This window comes from Setaria viridis, chromosome 1, assembly GCF_005286985.2.
Source record: "Setaria viridis chromosome 1, Setaria_viridis_v4.0, whole genome shotgun sequence".
NCBI lineage: Eukaryota > Viridiplantae > Streptophyta > Magnoliopsida > Poales > Poaceae > Setaria > Setaria viridis.
The window spans coordinates 29,986,745-30,013,658 of NC_048263.2; the positions used below are offsets into that span (position 1 = coordinate 29,986,745).

The following is a 26,914-nucleotide window of genomic DNA, read 5'->3' on the forward strand; positions in this document are numbered from 1 at the left end:
AATCAAATGCCTGACATAAACTGACCATCAAATTTACCTATAACTCAGATCAGATGTATCAGAACATACTTACAAAAACTAACATACGAAGCAGTGTTAGTAATAACTCGTTTAAGAACCTTCAAGTTCAAGATCCAACCTCAGAATTCAGATTATCAAGCAAAATCTGCTCTGGAACGTACCCACAGCACGGCAGAAGACACTACTCGACTCGAGTAATAAGAGAGAAAGGGCACTAAAATGTTATCATCCTACTACGCAGTAGCATAAAACCAACGGATCTATCATCTAACCCTCGCTGTCTTTGACCAGGGTAAAAAAGTAACCAGCACTGTCTAGAAAACCTGCAAAATCCCAGGAGAGCTTTTATTCCCCCTTCTCAGGACCCAAATGAAAACTCTGCCGTAGTTCGGCTAATACCGTTGGTTTTATGCTCTCTGCTTACTTCTCACGATCTCAAGCGCTCTTGGTATTGTCTAGCCGTTCGGAGCGAAGGGCCGCTGCTCCTCGTCGCTGGCTGCAAGCTTGATCTCCTGGCCGTCGCTGGCATCAGACTTGATCTCCTGGCTGTCGTTGTCCTCCTCGGTCTCCTCGGCGTCATCAGGGGCGTCGTGCTTGAACTGGATCAGTATGACGGTCATGTCGAAAACCGTCGGCTGGGCGTAGCGCAAGAGCCTCTCGCAGATGACGCGCAGGTCAGTCACTCCCTGCGTTACTCAGACAAACAAAGTGCATGTTCAGGGCAACAATTTTTCCATCAACTCTTAAAACTTATTTTTTTAAAAAAATAGCAGGCAACAAAACTGCGACAGCAAAAGAAACATAGATTCTCCCAAAAAAAAAGAAACATAGATTCAAAACATGATGTGCTCTCAAGTGTAGACTTCAGATATTAATCTCTTAGGTATGGGACATATGTTCAGTGGTAAACTGTTACTTGTGCCCAGTAAAAGTTGCTTCATCCGGTCGGGAATTTCCTTTCATGTATCACTACAGCATGACAGACAGAAAAGATGAGGGAAAAAACTCACGTATTCAAACTCCTCGCGTACAAAATCAACAACATCCTGACATGTCAAAGATGCCCTGCCCGAAAAGAAAACAAGAGGCACACAACATTAGCATAGGGATTAAACAAAATCATATCCGATATGCATTGGATACTACTGGCTAGGTTTTTTGGGGCAAAAAGGCAGGTGGTCTCTGCTTTCTCATTTCAGAAGGAAAGAAAGGTTGTTACATGTTCCAAGCTCTGAAGCTCACATAAAGGAAGAATGGAAAATTGAGAAGATCAGTACAAAAACCCATCCTCTGTTGTGTTGTTCTTCACCACGAGCTCCAACTGTCTACGACTCTAGGTTTTTCATGAGCTATATAGCAGATTGCGGTAAACTTGAGTTCAATATTGTACTATTATCACTCTCCCATTTGAGCATATAACTGTGGGCAAAAGAATATCCTACTGCACAATTTTTACTGCTTACATCTGAATTCTGGCCCAAAATCTAGAGGCTTCCTGAAGAAAGGTCTTACAGAACAAATCAAATATGTCTGACCTATCATCTTCAGCTAGCTAAGCTTAGCAAATAACAAATCATGATGTTCAATGATAATAGGAAGCACTGGCTAACATAGGGATTGGAAAACATTTCTTTCTCGTGGTAACTTAGAGCTCTCCACAGTCATTAAAATATACCTACTCCAGAAATCATGCAAAAGTATAGGTGGCCTCGAAAGAAACCAGTTTAAGCTGCATACAATTAAATGAACGAAAATTTATAGATCATTGTGGATTAACACTACTGTCTTAGACCCAATTAAAACTACTGAGAGGAAACGAGAATGCAAGCTACTAGCTGACATGTGGACTTTATATGTTCTGCATTCTTTTTTGCACCTAGGAGAAAAGAAAATTAACTGGCATAATTCAGTTCTGTTATCTACTTATCTTTAGCTGAGGACTTACCATATACCACGACTTGCTATGACAAGAAACTCGATATCATTGGTTATCTCCATCTAAGAATGAAACATGCCATTTCCCATCAGATCGCACCAACAACAAATTTGTGTTCTGCTAAAAATAACTTTGTTCACACTCACATTGCGAATGTCTGGGTTGCATATCACAATTTGTTCTTCAGGAGGCAAACTCTTGTTCTGCTTGAATACAAAATCACCTGAATTGTAAGCATAGACATCAATTCCAGTGCATTATATTACATACAAAGTGACAAAAGGAAAACAGGTAAAGACTATACCAATTGCCCTGGAGGTGGCTAGCATTCCTCTAAAGACAGTGAAGCCAATCACTCGTCCTGCTTCTCTCACAACATGCTGATCAATGTCTATCTTTCCTCCTGCTCTTTGTATTCTCCGTATTTCACCCCGATGGCGTGGTTTGTGATCAGTGGATAATTGAATTGCCTTTTGATGCAGTGGAAACAAGCATAATTTTCAGTCACCACTTGAATGCATTTGTTATAACATTTGACAAGAAACAAATCATTCACCTGGCCATCCCTTGAGGCTACGCAATGAGAATCTCCAACATTTCCAACAATGACCCGGTTGCCTCTAATGACAGCTACACTTGCTGAGCTTCCTGTATTCTGTGGTGGTATATAAGGAGTTTCCTGAGGATAAAAAGACACAAAGTGATGTATAAAACAGACAATTATAAAATGGTAATCTTATGAAAGAAACGCATAGCAAGGAATAGGCTTGGAAAAAACTCCGAGGTTAGGGTGTTGTATTTTTTCTGTGTGCCTATAGTATATTAAAGAAATGATGAGCCCAAACAAAAAGGTGATATCTCCGGTGATACCTTAGCTGTGTAGTAGGATAACAACTAAGCTGCAATGAGAACCTAACAATATTTTTGGCCTGCAACTTAGTAAACCAGGCACTAGATATAATCATATAACATCTAATTGAATCTAGGTAGTTAAATATATGTTTTCCAACTTCAAAGCACATCTTCGGAAAGAGCGAGATCCTCCATATCATACCCATCCTTTCAGTTCCTTCTACAGATAATATTATGCATAATATTCAATAGATAAAGCTTTGACCAAATTATTCAACAGATGTATACTTAGGCCCCGTTTTCTTCCACTGACTTATTTTTAGCACCCGTCACATCGAATGTTTAGATACTAATTAGGAGTATTAAACGTAGACTATTTACAAAACCCATTACATAAGACGAATCTAAACGGCGAGACGAATCTATTAAACCTAATTAGTCCATGATTTGACAATGTGTTGCTACAGTAAACATTTGCTAATGATGGATTAATTAGGCTTAATTAGGCTTAATAGATTCGTCTCGCCGTTTAGATTCGTCTTATGTAATAGGTTTTGTAAATAGTCTACGTTTAATACTCCTAATTAGTATCTAAATATTCGATGTGACACGTGCTAAAAATAAGTCAGTGGAAGAAAACGCCCCCTTAAATAACATTCAGGAATTGACATATTACCGTTTTGCAGTACAAGGGTTAGCAATAGGACATATGATACGGTGTAGAAAATTGCCACTACCACCAGGAGGATTAACTAATTCTCTCCATACATTTGATTGTTGCAACACCTCATCCATTCTGCAACAAGTAAGCAAACAAATTACACATTTCGTATTTGCAGTTTTGCGTATGCAAAATGCAAGAAAAAGATGGAGACGATGTTGGCCCTTTCAACTCCTAGTAGGAAAAAAAGGACAGAACAAATGGACCAAAGATTTGAATTACAGGATTGATCATCTAAGGAATAACCTGGAAAACACACTCCTGATTGCATTATCTAGATCACTCTGATAGTTTGGATGGACCTGGAGCTCAACATGAAACAGTCTCGCACAAAGCAGTGCTACTTCATCTCCTGAAACAGAACACAAACAGTTCAGTATGGCCATTTTATCTATGTAGTAAATGCTACATATTGAACACGTATAGGGAATCCTACTGTACTCAGAAGCTTAATCATTACTTCATGGCACAGCCAATAAAAGAAAGAGCTTCATAGGAGAGAAAGCAATATTGACAGTCAAACATATTGCTAAAACAAGAATTTGTCAATGAAATAATACTGTGATTATCATAATTATTCTCATGGCTCTTTCTTTCCATTCCCTTTTGTGAATTTTGGACCCTTGTAAATTCCTTTTTTTTCCATTACTAACTGAAATGCTCTTGCAATTGGTGCAGCTAATCTGGAATGCAATTATTTGATATACAGGCATACAGCTCTATACGGTTGAAGATATAACTATATCTAATAATTGATATACAAATGTAACAACTCTTTTATTCTAACTCAAGACTCCCTTCAGATATAGGTGCCAAGTCTCTTGACCCTGGAAGCCTAAATAAAAAAATGTCAAGCAACATACCAATCTAAGGACTCATATTTGGGTTCCCCACCTAAGCATATCAAAATGCAATGTCATTAAATTTATGTATTACGAGCATGGAAGCTGGAGATGAAACCTACAACTTCAAAAAAAATCTACTAAGTGAGCATGCAGACAATTTAACAAACACATGCACACCACAATGTTTTCTAGAGACTATGAATTAATTCCATGAGATTTGCCTGTTCAGAAGAAAAATTCATGCAGATTTAGCTGATGCTTGACATGATAAGATATGGTAATAGACAAAAATTTGCAAACTTGTTATAAGAAGATGGCAACCAAGATCAAACCTCCATGGCCATCATAAAGACCAAAGAAAGATGTGGTATGATCTAGATCTGGGACAACTGTGTGCTGCATAATAAGGGCGAAGATTAGGGTTAGTATTTCCATGCAGTTACTAGAAAATCAATCGGATGCTTCAGAAGAATTCTACCAACAATCTTAGAAGTAACAGTAGATTACTCACAGCATCTTCCATTTCTATACCAAAACCTTGCATAGATGCTGCTGCATACTTGATTCTGACATTTTCCCCTCCTTCAGTAGTCCTTGATGTTTCAACATCCCGGCTGCTAGATGCGCCCATAGCCGGGTTTGCTTTCCTGAAACGTTCTAGTGTGAATGTAACATTATAGCAATACTCCACTAAAAAAATCAGAGAAGAAATAGGTGTGCTGAAACTGCACTGCAAATTGCATAAATACTCAGCAAGCTTGATAAATCATGAATTGAAAATACTATAATTAGAACAAAGATGTTACTGCATGTAGAACTATAGAGCTTGGATTAGATTACAGAAAGAAAGTATATAGATCTGCCATTATTGCAAGTTCAACGCTTTAGGTGTTTTTTTTTTTGGAAATAGGCAACGCTTAAGGTGTTATATCCTTGGTCTAGAGGCATTGCAGATTTCACGAATTAATGAGGAGGCATCAAGAATATTTTTAAAATGATCCTACCAAAGTGCCCTGGATGCATTTTTGGATGCTTATATCATGTGAAATAAATGATATTCCGGCGCATTAATTTAACTTACTTTGTTCGTAAGATCTTATTTGACAATCATAGCAAAAAATGAGATGAGATTGTACCGTCAACTGAAATACATAAAAGCTTCGCAGTCTTAAATCATTACACCAAATTCTAAACCAAGAAAACAAAGCAAATTCCAGCAGATAATTGGTAAATGTGATAGTTGTCAGTCAGTCCTAAACAAGAACCATGAATAAGATATTGACACCCTATTCAACATGTCAAATTCTCAAAATGAACTAAAACTTGTTATTCCAGGAACAAGGACAAAACAGATTGTTTAACTTCAGTGCAGATCATCATCAACAAACAGGGGGAAATCCTGGGCCAAATATGGCAATGTACAGCGCTCAGAGCTACTATAACGAAGAAAAAGAAATGATGACGGACAAGAATGCACCATCCAAATCTTGTACTCCCTCCGTTTCCAAAATGCAGGTCGTTTTGACTTTTCTAGATACATAGATTTTGCTATGCACCTAAATATCTAAATATAGGGTTATGCATAGCAAAATCTATGTATCTAGAAAAGCCCAAAACGACAACATTTTGAAACGGAGGGAGTAATGAACACCCACTCGATCTGGACGATATAATCCGCGTCAAGGAACAGAAACCTCTGATACGAGAAGAATCAAACAACAGTTTCAGGAAAAGGGAGGTGGGCATGCAGAGATCACTATTCTATCGCCCCACGTCATGATCGAACAAACGGCACATCGCGGAGCACGTAAAGCCACATTTCGAGCAAAAAATGAAGACTTCTAATTGGCACATCAGCTTAGAATTAAAGCAAGAAACAAGGAAGGGATCGAGACGGGTAGTGATAAAGAGCATGGAGCCGCTGAGGTCCCACTAGCATCAAGGAAGCAGCAAAGAGCAAGAGGAATCGAGGAACGGCAGTGCAAATCCTCCTGCCGTCAGAAGAAAAAGGCACCCCCACTTGCAGCAATTCCCACTTCTGAAACGCACCAGGGTTCCGCAGCGAGCAGACGAGTAAAAATTCGGCAGACGAGCAGATGTCTCCGCGTCGCGAATTGCGATGGACACGCAGGTTCTCGGATAGAATCAGGAAGAACAACAAGAGGCGATGAAAAAGGACTGCGATTAGCATTACGAGCATCGTGTCAGATAAGCGAGACAAGGCAGGGATCAATCATCTCGGAAGTAGTACTACTACCTCTCCTCCAAGGAAAACCACCACCAAATTCGAAAGCAACGGCAGCAGCAACGGTGAAATGCTGGTCCCGTCGAAACAAAACAGCAGCGGCGAACGAAAGGCTGCGCCCATGCGCCAAATTAAAGCAGGAGAAACCGAGGTGGAGAGGCGAACAGAGATCACCATGGGCTATCGCTGCTCGTCGGGCCCCTCTTCCAAGTTCCAAAACAAAACCCACAAAACCGGAAGCAAGCAGCAGCAGCGAATTCGACCGCACGAACACGCGGCGCCGTCGAAGAGGAGTGAAACCCCCCGCAAAAGTGCATCTCAGATTGAGATTGGGGGAAAAAATACGGAGACAAAAAAAAAATTGCAGTGCATCTAGAACAACGAAGAGAACAGCACGAGCAGCACGCCAACAGCAACAACACGCAACGGGACGCTCCGATTCGAGCAGGATGCAATCGACGAACCTTACGGGCTTGGCGGCGGAACGGGGGTTTTGGGAGGGGAGATGGAGGCGGAGGAACCCGAAGAAGAGAGAGGAGAGGAGAGAAGTGGGAGGCCGGTCTCACCTTCAAACGGGCTTCACCTTTTTGCTCTGCTGCAATGCTGCTCCTGCCTGCAAAGCAGAGGCAGTTGCGCTATAGGCATGCAGCGAACCGCACTACCAGCTTCGCACTATGATCGTGTCCGCCGCCCCCGCGTGATCGGACGCTCGACGAAGGCCCGACGTGGGGCCGGTGCCCGGTGCGGTTCCCACGCCTCTCGTACTGGCCAGGCCGCCCACTTGCGCAGCTGGCGCCCGCGTGAGGTAAGCCGAGGACGAGGAGGGACTCCGATTGCCTGCCGCCCGTCCCATTTCTCCATCGCCGGCGCCGGCGCACCAGGGTTCCGCAGCCTTCTCCCTTGCCCTTCCTCCGCATGGCCGGAGCTAGCACCCCCTCGCCAGAGGTGGCCGGAGAGGAGGCCGCCGTCGCCGATTTTTTTTAATTTTTAGAAAGAACCCGCCGCCGACTGGAAACGAGGTAGGATCGCTACACGCTACAGAGAGAGAATGGAACGGCCGCCCCACAATGATGCGCGTTCCAGCCTATTTTCGGAGCAAAATTGGCCCAAAAGGTCGATCTACTGTCATCCGGCCCAAAACTGGCAGTCCAACACACCCCTAGGTGCGACTTGGCGGGCACGGTTCCCACAGTTGACCGTCCAGTCGAGTCACCCGGCATTAATGGCCTCGCTTCCTCCCAAGCAGTTTGCAAGCAACTTGCAAGTCAAAATTCCAACTCCACAGTAAGCTTCAAGGAAATAGTTGCAAGTGGAAAGAGATCGAAAGCAATGGATAAAAAAATAATTAGAATACTTCGTCGGTTTCAAATTGCAGGTCGTTTTAGTTTTTTTAATTCATAATTTGAGATATGCATATGTTGTATCTAGGTGTATAGTAAAAATGATGTACTTAGAAAAATCAAAACGATATATAATTTGGGACGGATGGAGTAGTAAAATTTCCTAAGGAAAGTCAAGAGAGAGATCCAAAGCAGAGAGAGAGGAGCACAAGAATATAATTCAAAAAAAATATTTTGCATGCTGCAACTACAAAGGAGCGAGCACAAAGGGAGGAAGGAAGCCCACCTGTCGACGCATGGGGCCTCCATGGTTCTGCCGGCGGAACCATGCCTGTCGACGCGGACCTTGCCTTCTTATTAGTGGTAGTAGATAATCTAATTCAAACTACTTTAAATTTGATCAAACCTAAAACCTATGGAGAGGAATATTAACATCACATAGAAGAAGTAAAAATGGTAAAAATACATTTAATAATATATCTAATTATGCTCATCTGATATCATAATAATAATAGTAATTATTATTTATAAATTTGATTAAATTTATAATAGTTTAATTTAGAATAAACTCAGAATCCTTTCTATTTCAAAATGGGAGGTAATAGTCAGTTAGTCACCAACTCACCATCACCGAGCAGCGCAGAGAATCAAAGACGGAACTTTCTCTTTCGGTGGAAAAATTAAAGTCACCGCCGAATGAGTAGCGTACATGTGCAGTTTCATATATCGCAGCTCAAGCCTCAGATCGAATGCATCTGTGGAAAAATATTTAGGAAATCGGGAGGGGAACCGGGAAGTGTTTAGCATCAGCGATACCCGGCTTGCTCTGAAGGAATCCATCTTGGCTGATCAGTGGGCGGAGCAGCCCGAGTGAAAAACTCGTACAGAAAAACTACTGAAGCACGGTAATAAACTGCAGTGAAGGACGCACATTTCCATGTATAAAAGACAAAGAAAAGAAGGCATATTTGATATTTCTCTACCACCACCATTCCAAAATCAGAAGTACACAGTCACCAACGCGTAAAAGGCAAATCACGATGCATGCTGCACGCCTGCGGTGCACCCAAACCAAGTCACAAACCGCACACCACGACCTGCACGCCGCGCGCACGCGGGCATGCCGGTGCGGTGCAGCCAGCCAGCCAAAGCCACCCCTCCCCCCAGGAGGTCAGGACCCAGCAGCGGCCCGGCCGGCCGGCCGCGTCACAACTTGGAGTAGAGCTGCGGCGTGCACCACTTGAAGAACTTGCCCGTGGGCAGGTCGCGGGGGTGCAGCAGCGCGAGCCCGGCGGCGACGCGGCCGGCCTCCTCGGCGGTGCGCTTGCCGATGCCCCGGGTCATGTCCGTGCGCGTGAACCCGGGGCAGAAGCAGTTGACGCTCACCCCGTGCCCGGTCAGGCGCGACGCCAGCAGGCGGGAGTAGGCGTTGAGCGCCAGCTTGGACACCGCGTAGTCCGGCCACACCTCGGGCCACCCGCGCCCGCGCCAGGTGCCGTCCCCGACCTCCGCCAGGAACCGCGACGCCATCCCCTCGATGTCGCGCTCCGTCAGCGACGCCTCGTCCAGGAGCATCCGCCGCAGCGACGGGTCCTTGAGCTTCTGCATGCAGCAACCAAGAGAGAGGGAGAGAAAAAAAGGAGACACGTGAGATGGCATTCTGACGCATGCTACAGTGATAGTCAGTATAGTTCATCTTTTCTTGGAACGTTGCTAGGAATAACTTCGTCTCAAAACGACATCTGAATGCCATTAGCTACGTTTGCATCACTGACATGCCAATGTACTCCTGTTCATGTGGGTGGCTAGTTGCAGTTTGGTTCACATGGCTTGGGAGTTTGGGCATTTCATACATGGTGTGAACACGGGCGACAGTGGGCAGTTCTGAAGTGCTGAGATCATCTGCGATGACAGCGACACCGAAGTAACGCTGTCTCTGTGATAGGGGCGTTCAAACTTAATCAGGCTACTTGTACTCGCACCCTTAATCAACCTGCTGCTTAGGCCCCGTTAGTCAAATAATCTCGATGGGGGTTGATTTGATGGGCATTGGGCATTGGGCACTGGGTTGATTTGAAAGGTCAAAGTCAGCATAGACATGTGCCATCATTAATCTCTGCAGCACGATGGTTTCAACTGACATGACATGCAACTGCAGGTGTCAGACAAGGCAGGTAAAGATTTGATTCCAATATCGTTAGTCATCGTGCAGCGTATCCCTTATGTGCTGTCAAGTGTTATGACTACACACACGTATGTATGTATGTATTGTAGCAAAAAGAAAAAAAAGGAAAAATAATCTAATGCTGCATTTTTTTTGACATAGTGTTCAGGTGATCGGAGTGGCAAGAAACTAGTGACTCTTCAGTTATGCATGCGGTTTTGTCTGAATCCTACTGCTGGTGAGAAAAACAGCATCAAAATGCAGAGAAAGTTCGGTAGTGGCAGCCTGACAGGGCAACAGTAATCGATCAATTCTTCTCCTGCCACATTGCCCGTCACTCACTCATGTGTTATGTGCTACAACTACTCTTTTGCAACCTGACAGAAAGGGTCCATCCGACGAAAATTTAGCACTCCGAGGCCATGTTATGGTGACTTACATTCAGAAGGCCGAGCTGGGAGCTGATGTTGAGGATGCGGCTGGTCTCCGGCGCTCGCCGGAACAGCGGCAGGAGCGCCTCGGTGAGCATCTTGGCCCCGTAGAAGTTGGTCCGGAGCACCGTCTCGGCGTGCCCCACCGAGTTGGTGTCGACCTCGTTGAACGACACCGCCGCGTTGTTCACCTGCATGGAGATCCACCACCAGCAGCAAACGACGGCTCAGCTAAGGTTCAGAAGTGTCAGAATTCAGATTACAGGCCATGCGTCTGGACGTAGAAAATCAACGGCGATCTTCCTCTATATTCTCTGACGTCAAACGGCGGTGGTAATAATATAAAGATACGATCGAAACCTACTACGTACATCATCTACACTACAATAATGCTGCGGATGATTCTGGATCGTGACGACTTCCATATCATAATAACGTGGTAACTGCCGCCACTTGCAGTACTATACTAGAGGCTCGAGATTAAGTAATCTGAGCACAGCTCTTGTGATGCTGCACTGTTCGATCGTCATGGACTCATGGTGCCCGGGATATATAGCTTGCCTTCTATATATGGGGTAGTGGGAGCAGTTCGCGTAAAATAAAAACCTGCGCGTTTGCATGGGCTAAAAGAAATACGATCTGGATCGCACTGGTTCATTGCTTTGCTCACTTGTGTGGTTGCGGTAGCTGCCTTTAAAAGCCGTAGCGTGTAGCATGAGCTTCTTATTAAACCGTACATGTTCTAGTTTATTGGAACTGAACACTAACCAGACGTGCAGCAGGTTTGCATGAGCATGAGGGCTGTCCCATGGGGGTGACTACTTCTTGTCCAACTGTATACTACAAAATGGTTTCGTGATTTCTGAAATAATCCAAATAGACGCGGTAAATATACTTTGTTTCAGAAGTTTAATTAGATTGCCTTCAGACATTTTGCTGCGTTAGAACATAATGCTAGTTTAGCAAGCTACTCCGAGGACATGGTACACGGCGCCTACACGAACGAAATGGTAAGATCACTGCGAGTGGCAAGCGAGCGACTACCATGACCTTGTACGTTTACTCCTCCAGTTGGACTACTGACTTTGGCATTGGGCATGTGTGACTTCTTCATCCAGGCATGACCGTAAGAGTGTTGACAGACTGACGGTGCTTGCATTTGTCAAGCTTCGCCGCATATAAAATACGTGCTACGAAATAATCAGAATTTAAATCTGAGTGGTGTTCTAGCTATTTTGTGACAAGAAAAAGACATCATCCTTCGCGTTCATAGTAGAACGACCAATTAACCGCCGAATTACCAGCCTCCATCAGCTTCGCATTATATTTACTTGCTAAGATTTTAAAAAGCTATAGAGACTTCAATCGTGACGGGCCACAGTGCTTTACCACGTTGGTGCTCCACTACTAGTTGAAGCAATACGTGTCAGTTGGAATAATCTAACCTTCGAAAGTCAAACCCTTCTACTTCTAGGCCAAGGTGAAACGAGAACGGCAAACAAAGCGAATACTCGGGAGTCGGGAACGGAGCCGACCGAGACGCCCGGAACCCGAGGGAACCGTTGGGGAAACGTCACGCGGCCAGGCGCCGGTCGGTGCAAGCAAGGCGCGGCGGCGCGCGACGACGGCGCGCGTCGAGACGGCGGAGGACTCGGGGACTCACCAGGATGTCGAGGCCGCCGAGCTCGTCGCGCACCCACGACGCGAAGGCGGCGACGGAGGCCGGGTCGGCGACGTCGAGCCTGCGGAACCTTACCACGGCGCCGCCGCGGAGGCCGGCCGGCCTGATGCTAGCCCGGAGCGCGGCCGTGGCGGCCTCCCCGCGCGCCTCGTCCCGCGCCGTGAGCACCACGGTCAGGCCCTGCTCCGCCAGGCGCGCCGCGAGCGCGTGCCCGATGCCCCGGTTCGCGCCCGTCACCACCGCCACCGTCTCCCCCGTCCACCACGGCGCCCTGCGAATAGTACACGGGCAAAGTCTCATCAGATCATCTCAAGATGAGAGATCGGATGAGCTAGGCCAGGTTAGGCGGCCAGCGAGTCATTCATTTACTTGGGTGGATCTGTCGTCTCCTTGTCCTTCGAGCTCACGCAGTCCATCGACGACGACATCGAGCGGCCGGTCACCGTCGTCGTCGCCTAGCTACGCGCTCAGCTCGATGGATCCTCCGCGAGCCCGCAGCTACCTGGAGCTTGGAAGACAAATCGATCAGCCTCGCTGGCCTGCTGCCCTGGACGGCTAGCTAAGCTTGTTGGAGTGTGGAAGGTGGTGAAGTGAGGAGGGACAGGGCAAGGCAGCGAGGGAAATGGATCCTTTATATATAGGGAAGAAGGCTTGCGAGCGGCAAGGCGGAGAAATTTGTATTTTTGACACCCCAAACATATGATTTCTCATGTTTGACACTTTAAAAATTAGATTCGCAAATTTGACACCTACAACATTAACACAGTGATTTACTTAACATTATACCTCTTTAATAATTTTCTTTCCTCCTTTTCCATTTATTGGATTGTGAAAGGACTAAACTACTCCTTGCGTCTCTCTATCTCTGGTTCGATCAAATCAATCGCCCTGAACGCCTCACCAGACGTGCCGCCACCCGCCCAGAACGTGTCGTGATAGCCTCCCTCGGACGCGCCGCTGCCCGCCCAGAACGCGTCATGGTACTGGTGCTTGCCGCCACCGATCTCGCTTCGTAGGTGCATCGGTTGCAAGGCATGGCAGCTAGCCACTAATCATTAAAAAGGCATAATGTCAAGTAAATTAATGTGCTAATATTGTGGGTGTCAAATTTGTGAAGCCAATCTTTAGAATGTCGAATATGCGAAGTTAGAAGTGTCAAAAATATAAATTTCTCTAGTGAGGCGACCCATCGACAGTTGGGCAGGTTCGCTCGTGAGCTGTCTGTGACTTCTAAATTTCTGAAACTCAAACGGAGCAAGTGGGCGGAGGTGGGGAGCAAGTGCGCGGGATTAGTTGCGGTCAACGTAACCGAGCGGACTGGTCGAGTTGGAGCACCGGTTCTTCTAACGGGTGCCAAACGATACGGTACAGCCGCGTCTGAAAGCGATCGGGAGTAGCACCAGTGTGCATGCAGCTCGAAGTACAGGTTCTGACAAATGAGGAGGAAGTCCAAGATATCACTTTGGAGGAAGTCCAAGATATCACTTCTTACATAAGAGCGCTGTTGTCCATTTGGCATTTTGCAGGTCCTAAAAAGAATGCAGGACTAGGATATACAAAACAGATAAGTAGTGAAGGAAAATGACTTAGGTACCCTGAATTATCAGAAACATGCACATGCATACGGCGTTCTGCAAAAGCCAATTATAGTTAGCTCAGGTGCTCGATCTTCTGAGTTGAAACCGGTTAAAATTTGCTAAGCGGCACGTAAAAATGCTACGTATAAATTTTCACGAGACTTCAACAGGGCTCTAGCACCATACGTACTTTAGCTTAGTGGAAGACTGTGGGATTTTTCATGGTCTACGCTCGGCACACGCTGCGCTAGCTGCTCCACGCCACGCCTCCACCTCCACTTTTGCCGGCTTGATTTGAAAATGTCTTTCCTGGAACGGACGCAATTATTGAGCTTGAGCAGCAGCGACTGTGCACCGTGGAGCCCATGTTGGTCGAGTGCCCATGGGCCGTCAGGAAAATATCAGCACACCGGTCGAAAGTTTTCTCCAGGCCATCAGGGTGATCAGGCACTCAGGCCAGACTGATAGACTGAATTTCGTCTCAGTGGACAGTGAAAACCTGAAAAGAATTTGATGGCAAGAGTGACAGTGAACGACAGCTAGTACGGTATTTTTTTTATGATGGACCGGATTTTTCTCTACTTTTCCGTTACATTGATTTTCCTGATGAAGAAAGAGAAGAAAGAAAAATGACCTCGAATGCTACATTGCTACTACATTCCAAGATCGCAGGAAATACTATACTACATTTTCCCGCAAAAAAAAAATACTATACTACATTACGCAACGGCATTGTCAACTTAATGAAAAGTAGTTGGGGGCGAAGGAAGAATCTCTCTTTGCTCCAAGATCGAGTTAGAACTCAGAACTGTGAAGGAATAAACAACGAATCCAGGCGACCAAATACTCCATTTTCAACCTATGAAGACCTTCATGCATGCAAGCATGAGGTCCACGTGTTTCATGTAACAGATACTCATCAGCTCATTATCGCATACTAGCATATAAAAAATTATATGCACCATCCCTCTAGCATTAATTATTTGATAATAGAAATCATTCGATTCAGGTGGAATTTTCGTCTGAGGAAGAGAATAACACACGCATGCATTTCGTTCGCTGCGCGGGGCACACGGTCATTTTATATTTTTATTTCCATGGCTTTCTTTCCCTGGCTCCCTTTTGGTTAGGAGATTGGGAAATTCACTTCTTCTTGAAATCAACAAAGTAATAAAAGAAAACAGATACGGAAACCAGGAAAAGACATTTGAAAATCACAGATGCATGATCCGTATAAATCCAACAAAAAAGAATGGACCGGTTTAGATAGATCTGCTCACGTTTTTCACATTCGATTTATTTGTCCCGTACCATCGCGATGCCAAATGAAACCGAGATGCAGGTTGTGCATACACAATAGTGGTCATTAGTTATTGCTAGTGGATTATATTAATTGATCCATCCGTTGTGATCACACAGGCTTGCACACAAAACACCAAAGTATTAGGGGGGAAGTAGTTAGGCGTCGTCAGACGTAGGAAAGGTCAGTTACTACTACTACTACTAATCAACAGGGATGCGCAGTGGTTTACAACGTGACGCAGTGAATAGACGCCACTAGCGAATTGTTTAGGGGCAGCAGGGATGGCACCGACCACGTGAATCGTGGCTGATCGAATTGATTCGGCGATTCGTTCGTCATTGCTTGATTATTTTTAGCAGATAACATTACTGAATCGTACAGCAGAATGCGTGTGTGTAGCTAAACAAACTGTCAGCCGCTAGATTGCTGGAGTGCTTAGTTAGTTAAGCTCGATTAGGCCGGAGATCGTAGTGTTTTCCCTCATCGAGATAGGAGTATAGGGTGCTTAGTCTAGTATTACCTTTTTGGGTGTTGGGTACGGTTGCCATTTGGTGGCGTCCTGCTTTTTGCACCGTCCACACTGCAGTGACATCACGCGCGGTCAGCCGGTCAGGCATGGTCAAGGGCTCATGGCATGAGAACAACGTGAAGCAAAACGAAAAAAGAAAAGGAGAGGGAGATGGAAGGAAGGATAAAAAAAGGGGAAATGTGCTGTATGTCATGTGAGTTTCAGGAGCAAAGAAGGTGAGAAGGAACGGGAAATTGGCCAATGACTTCAACATTAATACTACTAGTTCATGGAGAACTAGCCACTTAGCGCTTGCTCATCGAGCTCTTGGCTCTTGCAGTCCTCTGCCGGTTACTGCGTGCAGAGTAGGCAGGGAGTCGTCGTCCGTGCTCTGTCCCAGGTTCTGAATTTTCTTTCCCTTTCAGAGAAGAGAGGATATGCTATTCCAGGTTTTGTTTGATGCGCGAGACGAGACGGCCCAGATGCCTATCCACACACTCGGGCTGCTCTTACTGGGCTGGAATGCAGGAGGGGAAGGTTCGAAGTTTGAACGAGTCAGTGAGCACGCGCGGGCGCATCGTCTTGCATGATGCCGATTCGCGGCGCCCCACACAGTTGAGCATCTCGTGTGCCCCGATCAGAGATCCCAATCAAGAATTGGAACCTCCCGCCGTGTTAGATCCGTGAAATGCTCGTCTGGGAGGGATCCCGTCGGCACTAGCAGTTTGCCCTAGTCTCGGTAGGCAAGCTAGAGCGTCGTCTAACACCGTAGAGACGTGGATGAACAACAATGGAGATTGGAAAAGATTAGGGAAAAGAAAAATGAAAAAGATAAATCTGATAGATTTTATTGTGGGTGATCAATCGGCCTTGAGCTTACGTAGACATAAGCCGGCTGGCCTTAGCCTTAAGTTACACGACTCCATCTCGTACCACAAAGACCGATATAATTTCCTTGCGTTGATTCGGCCGCGTCAATTTAGAGTCCAAGACTAACACGATTTCCTGACTTATTCACGCATGATATTCAGACTCAGATTGCCTTTCAAAAAATAAGTGTAGCAGTACCTCGTACACCAAACTTGTCCCTCAGCGATCTCTGTACAGACTTGCATGCATGCTTGACTTGGTGAAAGCACCTGATGATATCTTGCTTCTTAATTCCCTGGGACGAGCGGACAACCAGATGGACGGTGAGACCCAAAACTTTCTGTGGACAGGCCAGACATGTTTGAGGTGCTCCCAAAATATGTCTGTACTCACCAGAAACATGCCGATCCACTCCTAGAGTCCCTGCATGTACTTCTAGCTCCTCTTTGTTATCTGTGTGGGCAAAGTTAACCCTTCCCCTTTGATTGGACCTTGCATCTAATAAAGAATCGGCCACATGAACAGCTTAATTATTTTACTTTAGCAATATTTCAGCTAGTAGGCCGATCATTCATGAAATGAAATAGTGAAGCGAATTAGCTAATCATTTTATCCGGCTATTTATTTCATAGTAAATCTAATCAGCATGGCTTTAATGATTTAATTCTAATTAGATTAGCTAGTCACTAATTGTGACAATGTTGACCGTCAATACATGTACGATCCATTGATGGAGCGGTGCCCCAGCAGCCTCGATCCCTCTTGTTGTCTCTGGCCGCTGGCCGGCACCGGCAGCGCAGCTCAGGCTACCGATCGATCGAGATGCATGCGAATCAGGTCATCACATATTCACATGCATGATACGGCAAAAAAAAATCAAGTTATTAAAAATGATGAAAGAAACAGGACATGCTTATCGTTCATGCAGTTGGGCAATAATTTTAGCATACAGATAATGATATCATCATCTTAATTTGCTCCCAAAACAGAAACCATATCTCATCACCACTTTAATCTTCTCACGTATCATGCAGCTTAAGCTAACTTGCATAGCATGAACGACGCAACTGCCTGCAGCAGTGCCTGTTAGGCTGTTACTGTGTTACATGTATATCCAGAAAAGGATCAGACAAAGGCAGGACGGGCATGGACGACCACCCTCCTAAATGTATCGCCAAAAAGAGAAGACCTCACCTCGGCAGCTCACCTCGCATGCACTGCAATGTAAGCTACGTACGTATCTGTAATCTACGGCTGTGGCAGCTCTGGTACAGTAATCTTGTACAGTCCACGTAAGGAGCACCTGGAGACTCTGCCGAATCCATTGACCCCAAATCGCCTTCCATAACTGTTTTGGATGTTGACATGGCGAGGCCTGGCAGCCTCACTTGTGCCCTCGGCGGTGGCAGTCAGCGGCTGTTTCCCATGCCCAATAACCATCACGGCATGAGATGCCGGCAGGAAAGACTTTGGATGGATGTATGGGATACTCACATCATACACGTATGTCTCTCCTGGTTTCAGATAGAAATAGTTGCGTGACACACGGAAAGTGCCGATCATTATGTTTCCTGCCTCTACAAGGGATTCTGTTTCCTCTTCTGCCTTAACATCAAGCTTCTCATAGGACTCAATTTTGAAGAGGCATGTCTGCAATTTTTTTTAAAAAGTTGCTTGACGAAATAAATCCATGTGTATAATTACAACCAAAATCAACACCAACATAAACTGGTATCAGTAATTAAGACAATAAAGCATGCAAGATATTGGTGAACAGGTGGTCTGGGACAAGCATACTTTGAAGTAAGCACAAATTTGAGGTCTCAGCATAGCTTCCCCGTGTCTTGTTTTTTCTCTTGGTGGTGTTTTGCTAGTGTGCGAGTTTTAGATCAGTTCAGTTCTGGTTGTTGTGGCTGTTGTCCATTGGGCAACAGTCAAGGTCTTTCAAATTGGTGTAAGTGTAATTGAATGAATCGCTAGGGCTTTGCCAAAACCTCATTGGAGGCCATAAAATTTTTTTGTATGTTCTTTGCAATGCAACGAGACTAGGCTAATATTCCTAAAACTATAAAAAAGAAAAATAGAAGCACCGACTCTAGAACCTGGTCACAGTAAACATTGCTGTTCGGATTTATTCTAATCCTTAACATTGTAGATAAAGTGTGTGGGATCCTGAGAGACAACACACAATTATTCTGCAAGCACTCTCTTAGAAAAAAAAAAGATATTCTGTTATGTTCTATGTGACCCAGGTCAAAGTATGTGCACAACAATGAGCTTAAGGACCTACATGTTAAGTACAAATGAACTCTAAAACCCCTCAAGGGATGATGTCAAACCCACTAATAGCCTTGCTTTTCAGAGAAGCCTAGTATAACAAAAAATACCTTCTTTGAGCGGCTTGCTCAATCACCTTATCCCAGCTGAATAGAAGAACTAAAATATTTTTGAAAGAGTTTTGCAAATAGATACTCTAAAGTAGTAAGATTTATTTCTAAATATTCATCTCATTTTACGTGATAATCTAAATTTATATGCATGAAACTTGCATAACGAAGAGAACAGTAAATTTAATAATCAGCCAAAGTGTAAAATCGAAATGTTGTCTTACCGAATTGTCCATGACGAATTAGTAAAACTAAAAGCAAATCTCACCTTAGATTCATCTTTGTGGCTGCCTATAACGCCATGCTCTTTTATAGCATCCAATCCAGTTTCTAGTCGAAGCTTCCCTCTTTTACTACTCTCCTCCGATGCCAATTCTTTGGTAATAATCTCCTCATATTTATGCTTCAGGTTATTCGAACACAAGTGCCACGTGAAAACTTGTGGAGGGTTCAAGCATGAACACTTAAATCTGTTCAATGATTCGACTGTCCCTAAAATGGCCTGAAATGTACATGTGTCTGCATGTATAAAATTAGATGAAGTTATTCAACTTTGAGGTGTAAAAATAAGGAATAATAAATTAGAAGGATCGACATCTTTATAAAAATAATGTACGATAATATCTTATGACAGTATTACGTACCAGCCTTTTGGTCTCGAAGAGGAGCCAAGATGTTTTTTGTATTGTTGGGTCTTCCTTCCCATGTAAATTCATGCCCCATCTGCAAAAGTTTGACATCCCTTATTTATTTTTTAAAATCTATAAAAAGAAGAACTAGAACTGTTAAAGCTATATATATATATATATATATATATATATATATATATATATATATATATTCCTTTCAAATGGAACCAAATTCCAGTGCCAATTTACTTTCTCATATTAAGAAACTTGTATTTTAGACATGCTTATGATTAACCAATACTAGTACAAGACTCAGCTTAGCTTGTAACAGTCAGAGTAGCAGAACACAAAAGACAAGCCCAAACAATGAAGGATTAATCAAGAGATGATTCAGGTAGAAAAAAATATGTACATAGGTATGCTTCTATTCTAATTCCAGGAGATATTTTCATTACCGTACATTGCCAAAGTAGTTTTCAAAAAATCATATTCTTAAAAAAACAATAAGGGACTTCAGACCATACTTGAAATCGCAAAGCAACAATTTCCATTCATGACTATAATTAGAAACCCATGCATTTATCAACAAGATAGGATCACTACACGAATACATTTTTCTTGATGAAATTTGGGACTATACTTTCAATGCTCGTTTCCCTTGTTATCCCTTAAATCCAGCAAAATTGTTTTTTAATTTCCCATGGTGAGAGGTCATTAGAACACACTAACTAGAAACATCTTTACAGTCAAAAGTAACTATGTTCTTGTATTTAGATTTACCTTCTGCACAGCATTGGCTTCAAATGCATAGCTAGCAGTAGCGTGTCTATGATGATCATTCAGTTCTAACTTTTCCATGACTTTGGAGAGCTTAACGCTGTTCAATTTTGCCACACAATGACGCTCCCTTGCATCATTAACTAACTCATTCCACGTGTCTCCACAAGCAAGCAGACGAGTAGCTTCACCAATAATCCATAGAAAATACCTAGAAAAAGGGGAAGATTTTGTGTCAACACGTATATTTCAGAAAAAATACGAAAGCAATATGAGCGATGAGCACATTTCTAGAACATGCCTTGATCTTGTAAGGCTTGTGTTTATTTTGTTGCCCTTGGGAAGTTCTGACTCACTGTCAACAACTGCTGACAAGATTACCACATCATACCACTTTTCATACAAATTATCCAGAGAATTGATTTCTAGATTAATTTGTTCATGCCTTCTATATTCATCACTCAAGAAATTTCTCATTGCATCAACCCGTTTGCTGCATAGACAAACTATACAAACTGTGAGCTTTCTACCAGCACTTCTTAGACCTGAAATAAAACAAAACAATTGAATAAAATCATGCATATTTACATATATAGCAACGAATCGTGACAATGAAGAAAATAATATCTTGCAAGACAAACACCAATTTTCAATCACAAGAAAACATACTTTCTATGTTTTTTTCTTTTTCATCGACAAAAAAGCTAGATTTATATTTTTCCCAAAAAGGAATGCTTTGTTTAGAGAAAACAAGAAAAATAAAAGATCACATACATTTGCACAGGATCTGAAGTAAGAAGATGATGACGGCATTTTCAACAAAAGCATTTCCTTTTCTTTTCAACTCATCAACAGCCGTGATGTCAAAGAAACCATAAGGAACTAGCTTCTTATCATAGTCAAAAGACTTGACAGTACAAGCCTCCTCAACCAAACCCTTATAGAAATGGTCACACACGAACTTGCTTATTGTAGGGCTCATCAGGTACTGCTTGGTCAGCATCTTATTTTCAGAAGACACAAGTAGCAAGCGTTCGAACAGGCTACATGCATAACCAGCTTCTCTGCAAACCTAGTAATTATCAAGTGGCGAGTCATTCAGCTGTGCAAACATGGATACTTACTCAAACTAGCAAATATGCTTAGAGTAAACAGGTAAGATCAAAACATTAATGTCATGAAACTTAAGAAGTAAAATTATCATAAATAATTTAGAGTTCTTACTTTTTTTAATTAACATGATTCACAATCGCATAAAAAAATATAACCTATGCTACTATGCAGAAGAACATGCATACCTCACTTTTCACTATCGACTGCAAGTGAAGATGGTCTCCCAATAGCACAATGTGTCTGGGTGTAAGTGAAAGTGGAATCAGGAGGTCACTTTCCCTTATTTGTGCAGCATCATCAACAACTAATACGTCAACCGAATATGATTTCAGACCCAATAGTCGTGAGGAACAGGAAGGTGTAGAAATAATAATACACGAGTTTGCAATACAGAACTCCTCCATATCATTTATATCCTCCAGCTGAGGTAATACAACAGAGTCTATAAGGATCTCTATCAACTGAAGACATTTTGCTCTACTTGCAATTAATGGCTCTGTATTACCACTTCTTGTGAACTCTGAAACTAAATGTCGATGAACTTCAGAGTTGGTCATGGTAGCCTCTAGAAGAAGATTATCAAAACATGACAATTCATTGTTCAACTTGTTCACATTGTCAATGTCATTATCAGATAACTTGTTTGCTAATAGACTGCCAAGCATAGCCTTTGAACATTTTCTTATATCTGAGGCAAGCGCACGAACCTTCTTTCTAAAAGCCACAGATGAGAAGACTGCTAAATTGCTTATGGTACAGATTTGTCCCTCATGATCACAATTATCCTTGCAATACGGCTTCATTTCTAGCACAAAAGCTGTCTCCTTCAACAATTTTCCCCACATATAGGTGCAGCAAAAGAGCACATGAGCTCTACTTTCTAAACTTGTTTCACCAAATATGCTACAGTTCTTCATGGCATTTACGTCATTAAGCACAAGGACCATACTCAGGTTGAATGAAGGATATATATCCTTTAAACTATGAAGAAATCTAAGAATATATTTCTCACTTGGTAAGCAAACAAGCATTCTAGACCTCCTGTTGAACATGGATTGAATTATACCAATTGCTATTCGGGTCTTGCCACTTCCAGGAGGGCCCCAAAGAATTTCCAATGCATTGATGTGAGGACAAAGAAGCTTTGAAGTAATGCATTTTACAGCATTTAGCTGCTCATCATTGAATCTTTTTGCATGAACGAATTCACCTTGTGCAAGTTCATCACAGAGGATGCATTTCTTTTCAACCTGCAAACAAAGGGCCCAGCAAAAAGGTTAGAGAAAAAATGCTTTGGTACTCCACCGAATGACAGATTCATCGTTTTTACCTTCCCAGCAATGCATAGGACTGACTCAACTGCTGCAGAGCCACCACGCTTGATATATCTCATTGCTTTTGAAAGATTTATGCCCTCCATAATGTTGGTTAAGAATGTAACCTCTTTTATTGCATCAAACTTTACATTGTTGTGATAATGGGGGATTAGGAGTCGGAAACTTCTATGGAAGCCAGTGTTGCGACCAACTCCAACCACAATAGCAAAACACCCAATCATATGTTTCAATTCTCCAAGGAAAAAAATGTCACCATCTTCAGCTACATGAGAGCAACTACCTAACTGGTGCACATCAATATCAATGTAGTATACATCAGGTGTGTCAGTGTGGACCACAGAAAGTACATGATAAGATTTTGCCCTCTCACTAGCTGATATTTCAGATTGTAAGCTTGCACGAATTTCTTCCAGCAGAAGAGCTGAATGAATCTGCAGGTAATGTTCAACTGAACTAAATGCAGATGGTACCTTGTTAACCTGATACATAAATTTGGCTTTCATTATAAGTTATCAGAATGAATTTTTTTTGGATAACTGAGCACTTTACAAAAACATATATGAAAAATAAAGAAATGGACTACATATAGATAGAAGGAAATATCCAGGCTTTCCTCATTCAAACAGTTTATGAAAAACATTAAAGCATACACCAAAATGATTAGAGAAAGAAAGGATTCACAAACATTATATATATAAGACTGTTGATAAGAAAAATCAACACAAAAATCTTGATCTATACAATTGCAATAGTGATGAAGTTGCAAATACCACTGCATAACAAGCCACTACCATGACTTTATTTGGCTGTTAAGAGCAGACGGAGATGCAGTTCATGGTTTTTCAGTGGTATTTTGCAAATTCATCTATTTTTCTCTAATAATCAATAGGGTATGAAACAATAAGTGCTTCAGTACTAACCTGCTCCTTGTAAAGATCTGAATTCATGACATCTTCAACTCCCCATTTCATCACAGCATGAAGTAGAAAGCAACCAGCTTTCCAAGCATCTAAGACTCCATCGATTTGTTCTCCCGCACTTCCTCCACCGTCAGCACCGACGTGGCCTTGCCTCTCCTCGGCCGTCGCCACCGTGCGTGGTTGTCCATCGATTGCCCTTAACCCAAAACCACCTCCACCTTCATAGCTCGCGCCGGCAGAAACTTTCGCATCCGCCGTCACCGCCGCGCGTGGTTGCTCGTCGCTTCCTCCCTCGCCAGCCCCTCCGCCACCTCCCTCTTCTGCCGCCGCCACCGCGGGCATCTGCTCGACGTACGCATCCTCCGTCGCCAGCCCCTCCGCCACCTCCCCCCCTTCCGCCGTCATCCCCGCGCGTGGTTGCTCTTGCTCATCGCTTCCTCCCTCGCCAGCCCCTCCGCTATCTCCCGCTTCCGTCGCCGCCACTGCGGACGTCTGCTGCTCGACGCTTCCTCCCTCGCCAGCCCCTCCGCCACCTCCCTCTTCCGCCGTCACCACCGTGCGCGGCTGCTCACTGCTTGCTCCTTCGCCGCACCCTCCGCCAAGCTCCCCCTCCTCCGCCACCTGCTTCCCAGAAGGGTTGCCCCGTCGCCGCCGCCCCGACATTCCTCCTTTCTCAGCCGATCACTTTTGGGCGGCTACGGGTGCCAGAAGGGTTTGTTTCAAAAAGAAACACCCCGTTCGGCAGCGCTAGTTCTGGCTGCCGCTGCTGGCTTCTGCTGCCAGCGGCTGCAGCGCAGCTGCTAGCTGCTGCTTTGTGCCTTCAGCTGATTGCAGCGGCAGGAGAAGCAGCTGGGCAGCGGTGCTAGCTGCTGATTAGGAATTTTCGGCCTTTTTTCTGTACGGAGGCGCTGCTATGTTTCAAAATTAAATTTGTAACATTCAAATTTTATCGCGCAAACATAACCAACACAATGGAGGGTACGAACGTACACAACAACTACTATAATTATTTACATACAAATTACAACATCAATATACACAGCATACACCCATCATTTACATCAAAGAGATTCCCGCCGCAATCCAATCTCGTACACTGACCATAGTAGGAGTAGCATTTGCTGCCACCCATTCGGACACCTCATAGTCCGGAGCTCGCGCCATGTTCGAACCTGCATTACTTGTATCGGCAAGGTCCAGCAAATAATTATGGAGTGCGAAGCAAGCAATAACAAGCTTCGTTTGCCGCTCTCGAGAATATAGTGGAACTTCCCACAGAATGTGCCACCTGGATTTCACCACGCCAAATGCACGTTCAACCACATTGTGAAGACTGGAATGGTGAAAGTTGAATTTCTCCTCCAATGTGTCCGCCGATCTTCTGCTAAACTCCTCCAAATGATACCTGGTATTTCGATACGGTCCCAGATACCCTTCTCGAACTGCGTAGCCCGAGTCGACCAAATAATATCGGCCTACAGATAATAAAAAATATTCAACATTAGTGCATCACATTTTGCAATTGCAGCGTCATGTGCGTAATTAGTCAAGTACCATATCTGCAGGTGGATGAGGGTAGTTCAGTGCCGCCATACAATCCCGCAACACCGCCATGTCATGACAGGATCGTGCCCTCCCCGCTCCTATATACGTGAAGCGCATGTCCATATCGACTATAGCTAACACATTGAAGCTCGTCCACCCTTTTCTGTTAATAAAATCCAAACGGGACTCACGCCCGACCAGTACGGGAACGTGTGTACCGTCTAGAGCACCTATGCACCCATCAAAGAACGGTGCATATTGTTTCAGCTTATGATTCACCTTAGAGTAAGAAGGATCCTTTGGAGCGATGACTATCTAGGCAAATGAAAACATTACATTTACCACATGCGCCATCTTCCTACTAACTGTGTCCAAACTCCGGTCAAATCTTTCTCTAATTTGACGGCAAGCCTGTTGTGTCGCACACGCCCACACGAGCATACCTAAAGCCTCAACAGATTCTACCCCTTGCGATGTTTTCAATCCATGATTGGTAACCAACATGTCATGCAACCGAAGGAACGCGTCGGGATACATACGAAAATTATCGAAGCACCGCCGCCTGTCCCGCAGATTGAGCTCAACCCATTGTCGTCCCGTCATGCATGGCAGGTCAACTAGCGGGTTCCGCACAGGACGCTGCCTCCTGTTCACCTCCGCATATGCGGCTGCAGCTCCTGCTAAACACTTTAGATCGAACACGGAGTTGTTGTCGCTGTCATTGTCACTGTTTTGTTCCTCTGCACTACTCATACTTGATTGAACCTGTGCATGCACTATCGGAGGGGCATCAGCAAACACACCTTACACATAGGTAGTTGCACCGAATTATACATATGCATTTGTTTCGAACCTGTCAAGTGCCAGTCAAGTTGCCTCTCCACCTTCCTTGAGCTGTCGCAGAATTAAACCAATGCTCCTGCTACTGATGAGCGGAGGGCCACCAATGACCTACTGAACTACCTGTCCAAAAGGTTAAGACAAGAGACATCAAAATTCCAAATAACTTCAAAGCAATCTGTTCTGACACAAGATAAAAAAGTTCTAACACAAGTAGACTGATGTACTGAGACGACATTAAACTAGAAAGAAACGACAGTACACTTGAAAGAAAGTACTGATCCAAATGCAACATTTCACTTCACACAAATTTAGTGACCACGACATTTAACTTGAAATAAATTGCTGAGCATGGACGACATCAAACTTGAAAGGAATTTAACTAGCACTAAAACGAAATGTTCAACGAACAAGACATGTTACATAAGCTAACATTACTGTTCCGACACAAGTGCAAACATTATTTTTGAAACCTATCGGTACACATCACTAGAATAAAATAAAGTCATGCCACAATCACTACTTGTTCAACATGTCTTAGTTGAATTGTATCCGGTTCATTCGGCCCTCTTTCGTTTTTATCTCCGTGAACGCCGTCCGATACTCCGGGTTCTTAGTACATAAATAAAGAGCCTGGCAGTAAAGCGGAGACCCCTCATGTAGACCATCTTCTACCAGGAGCTGCATTGCACGAACCATTTCCACCTGCGCATGGTCAGCACGTTGCTGGCTCCTTTTTGCCACACTGTCCGAAAGCTCCCTGATGTACTGCTCCAAGTTGCCACTTCTATTTTTCATAGGACTGTCCACAGAGAATTCCCGGGCCGGCCGTTTGGACATGGCACGAGCACTACTAGCAGGCGGGGGTCCTG

At 43.9% G+C, this 26,914-nt stretch overlaps 2 protein-coding genes across 2 annotated transcripts; both read right to left on the reverse strand.

Moving 5' to 3' along the window:
* Positions 1–84: 84 nt before the first annotated feature.
* Positions 85–7,772, reverse strand: LOC117841725 (probable protein phosphatase 2C 21). Its single transcript, XM_072291403.1, has 12 exons — positions 7,187–7,772; positions 4,887–5,022; positions 4,708–4,771; positions 3,777–3,882; positions 3,486–3,605; positions 2,870–2,886; positions 2,514–2,692; positions 2,262–2,427; positions 2,104–2,180; positions 1,967–2,019; positions 1,032–1,086; positions 85–707 (listed from the first exon to the last, which is right to left on the reverse strand). The coding sequence occupies exons 2-12, from the start codon at positions 5,004–5,006 to the stop codon at positions 477–479; spliced, it is 1,188 nt and encodes a 395-aa protein (XP_072147504.1). The 5' UTR covers positions 5,007–5,022; positions 7,187–7,772; the 3' UTR covers positions 85–476.
* A 1,107-nt stretch (positions 7,773–8,879) lies between these two features.
* Positions 8,880–12,855, reverse strand: LOC117845036 ((+)-neomenthol dehydrogenase). The gene is made up of 4 exons (XM_034725911.2): positions 12,606–12,855; positions 12,219–12,507; positions 10,564–10,746; positions 8,880–9,562 (listed from the first exon to the last, which is right to left on the reverse strand). Exons 1-4 carry the CDS (start codon positions 12,662–12,664, stop codon positions 9,167–9,169), a joined length of 927 nt encoding a protein of 308 aa, XP_034581802.1. The 5' UTR covers positions 12,665–12,855; the 3' UTR covers positions 8,880–9,166.
* Between the last annotated feature and the right edge of the window lie 14,059 nt (positions 12,856–26,914).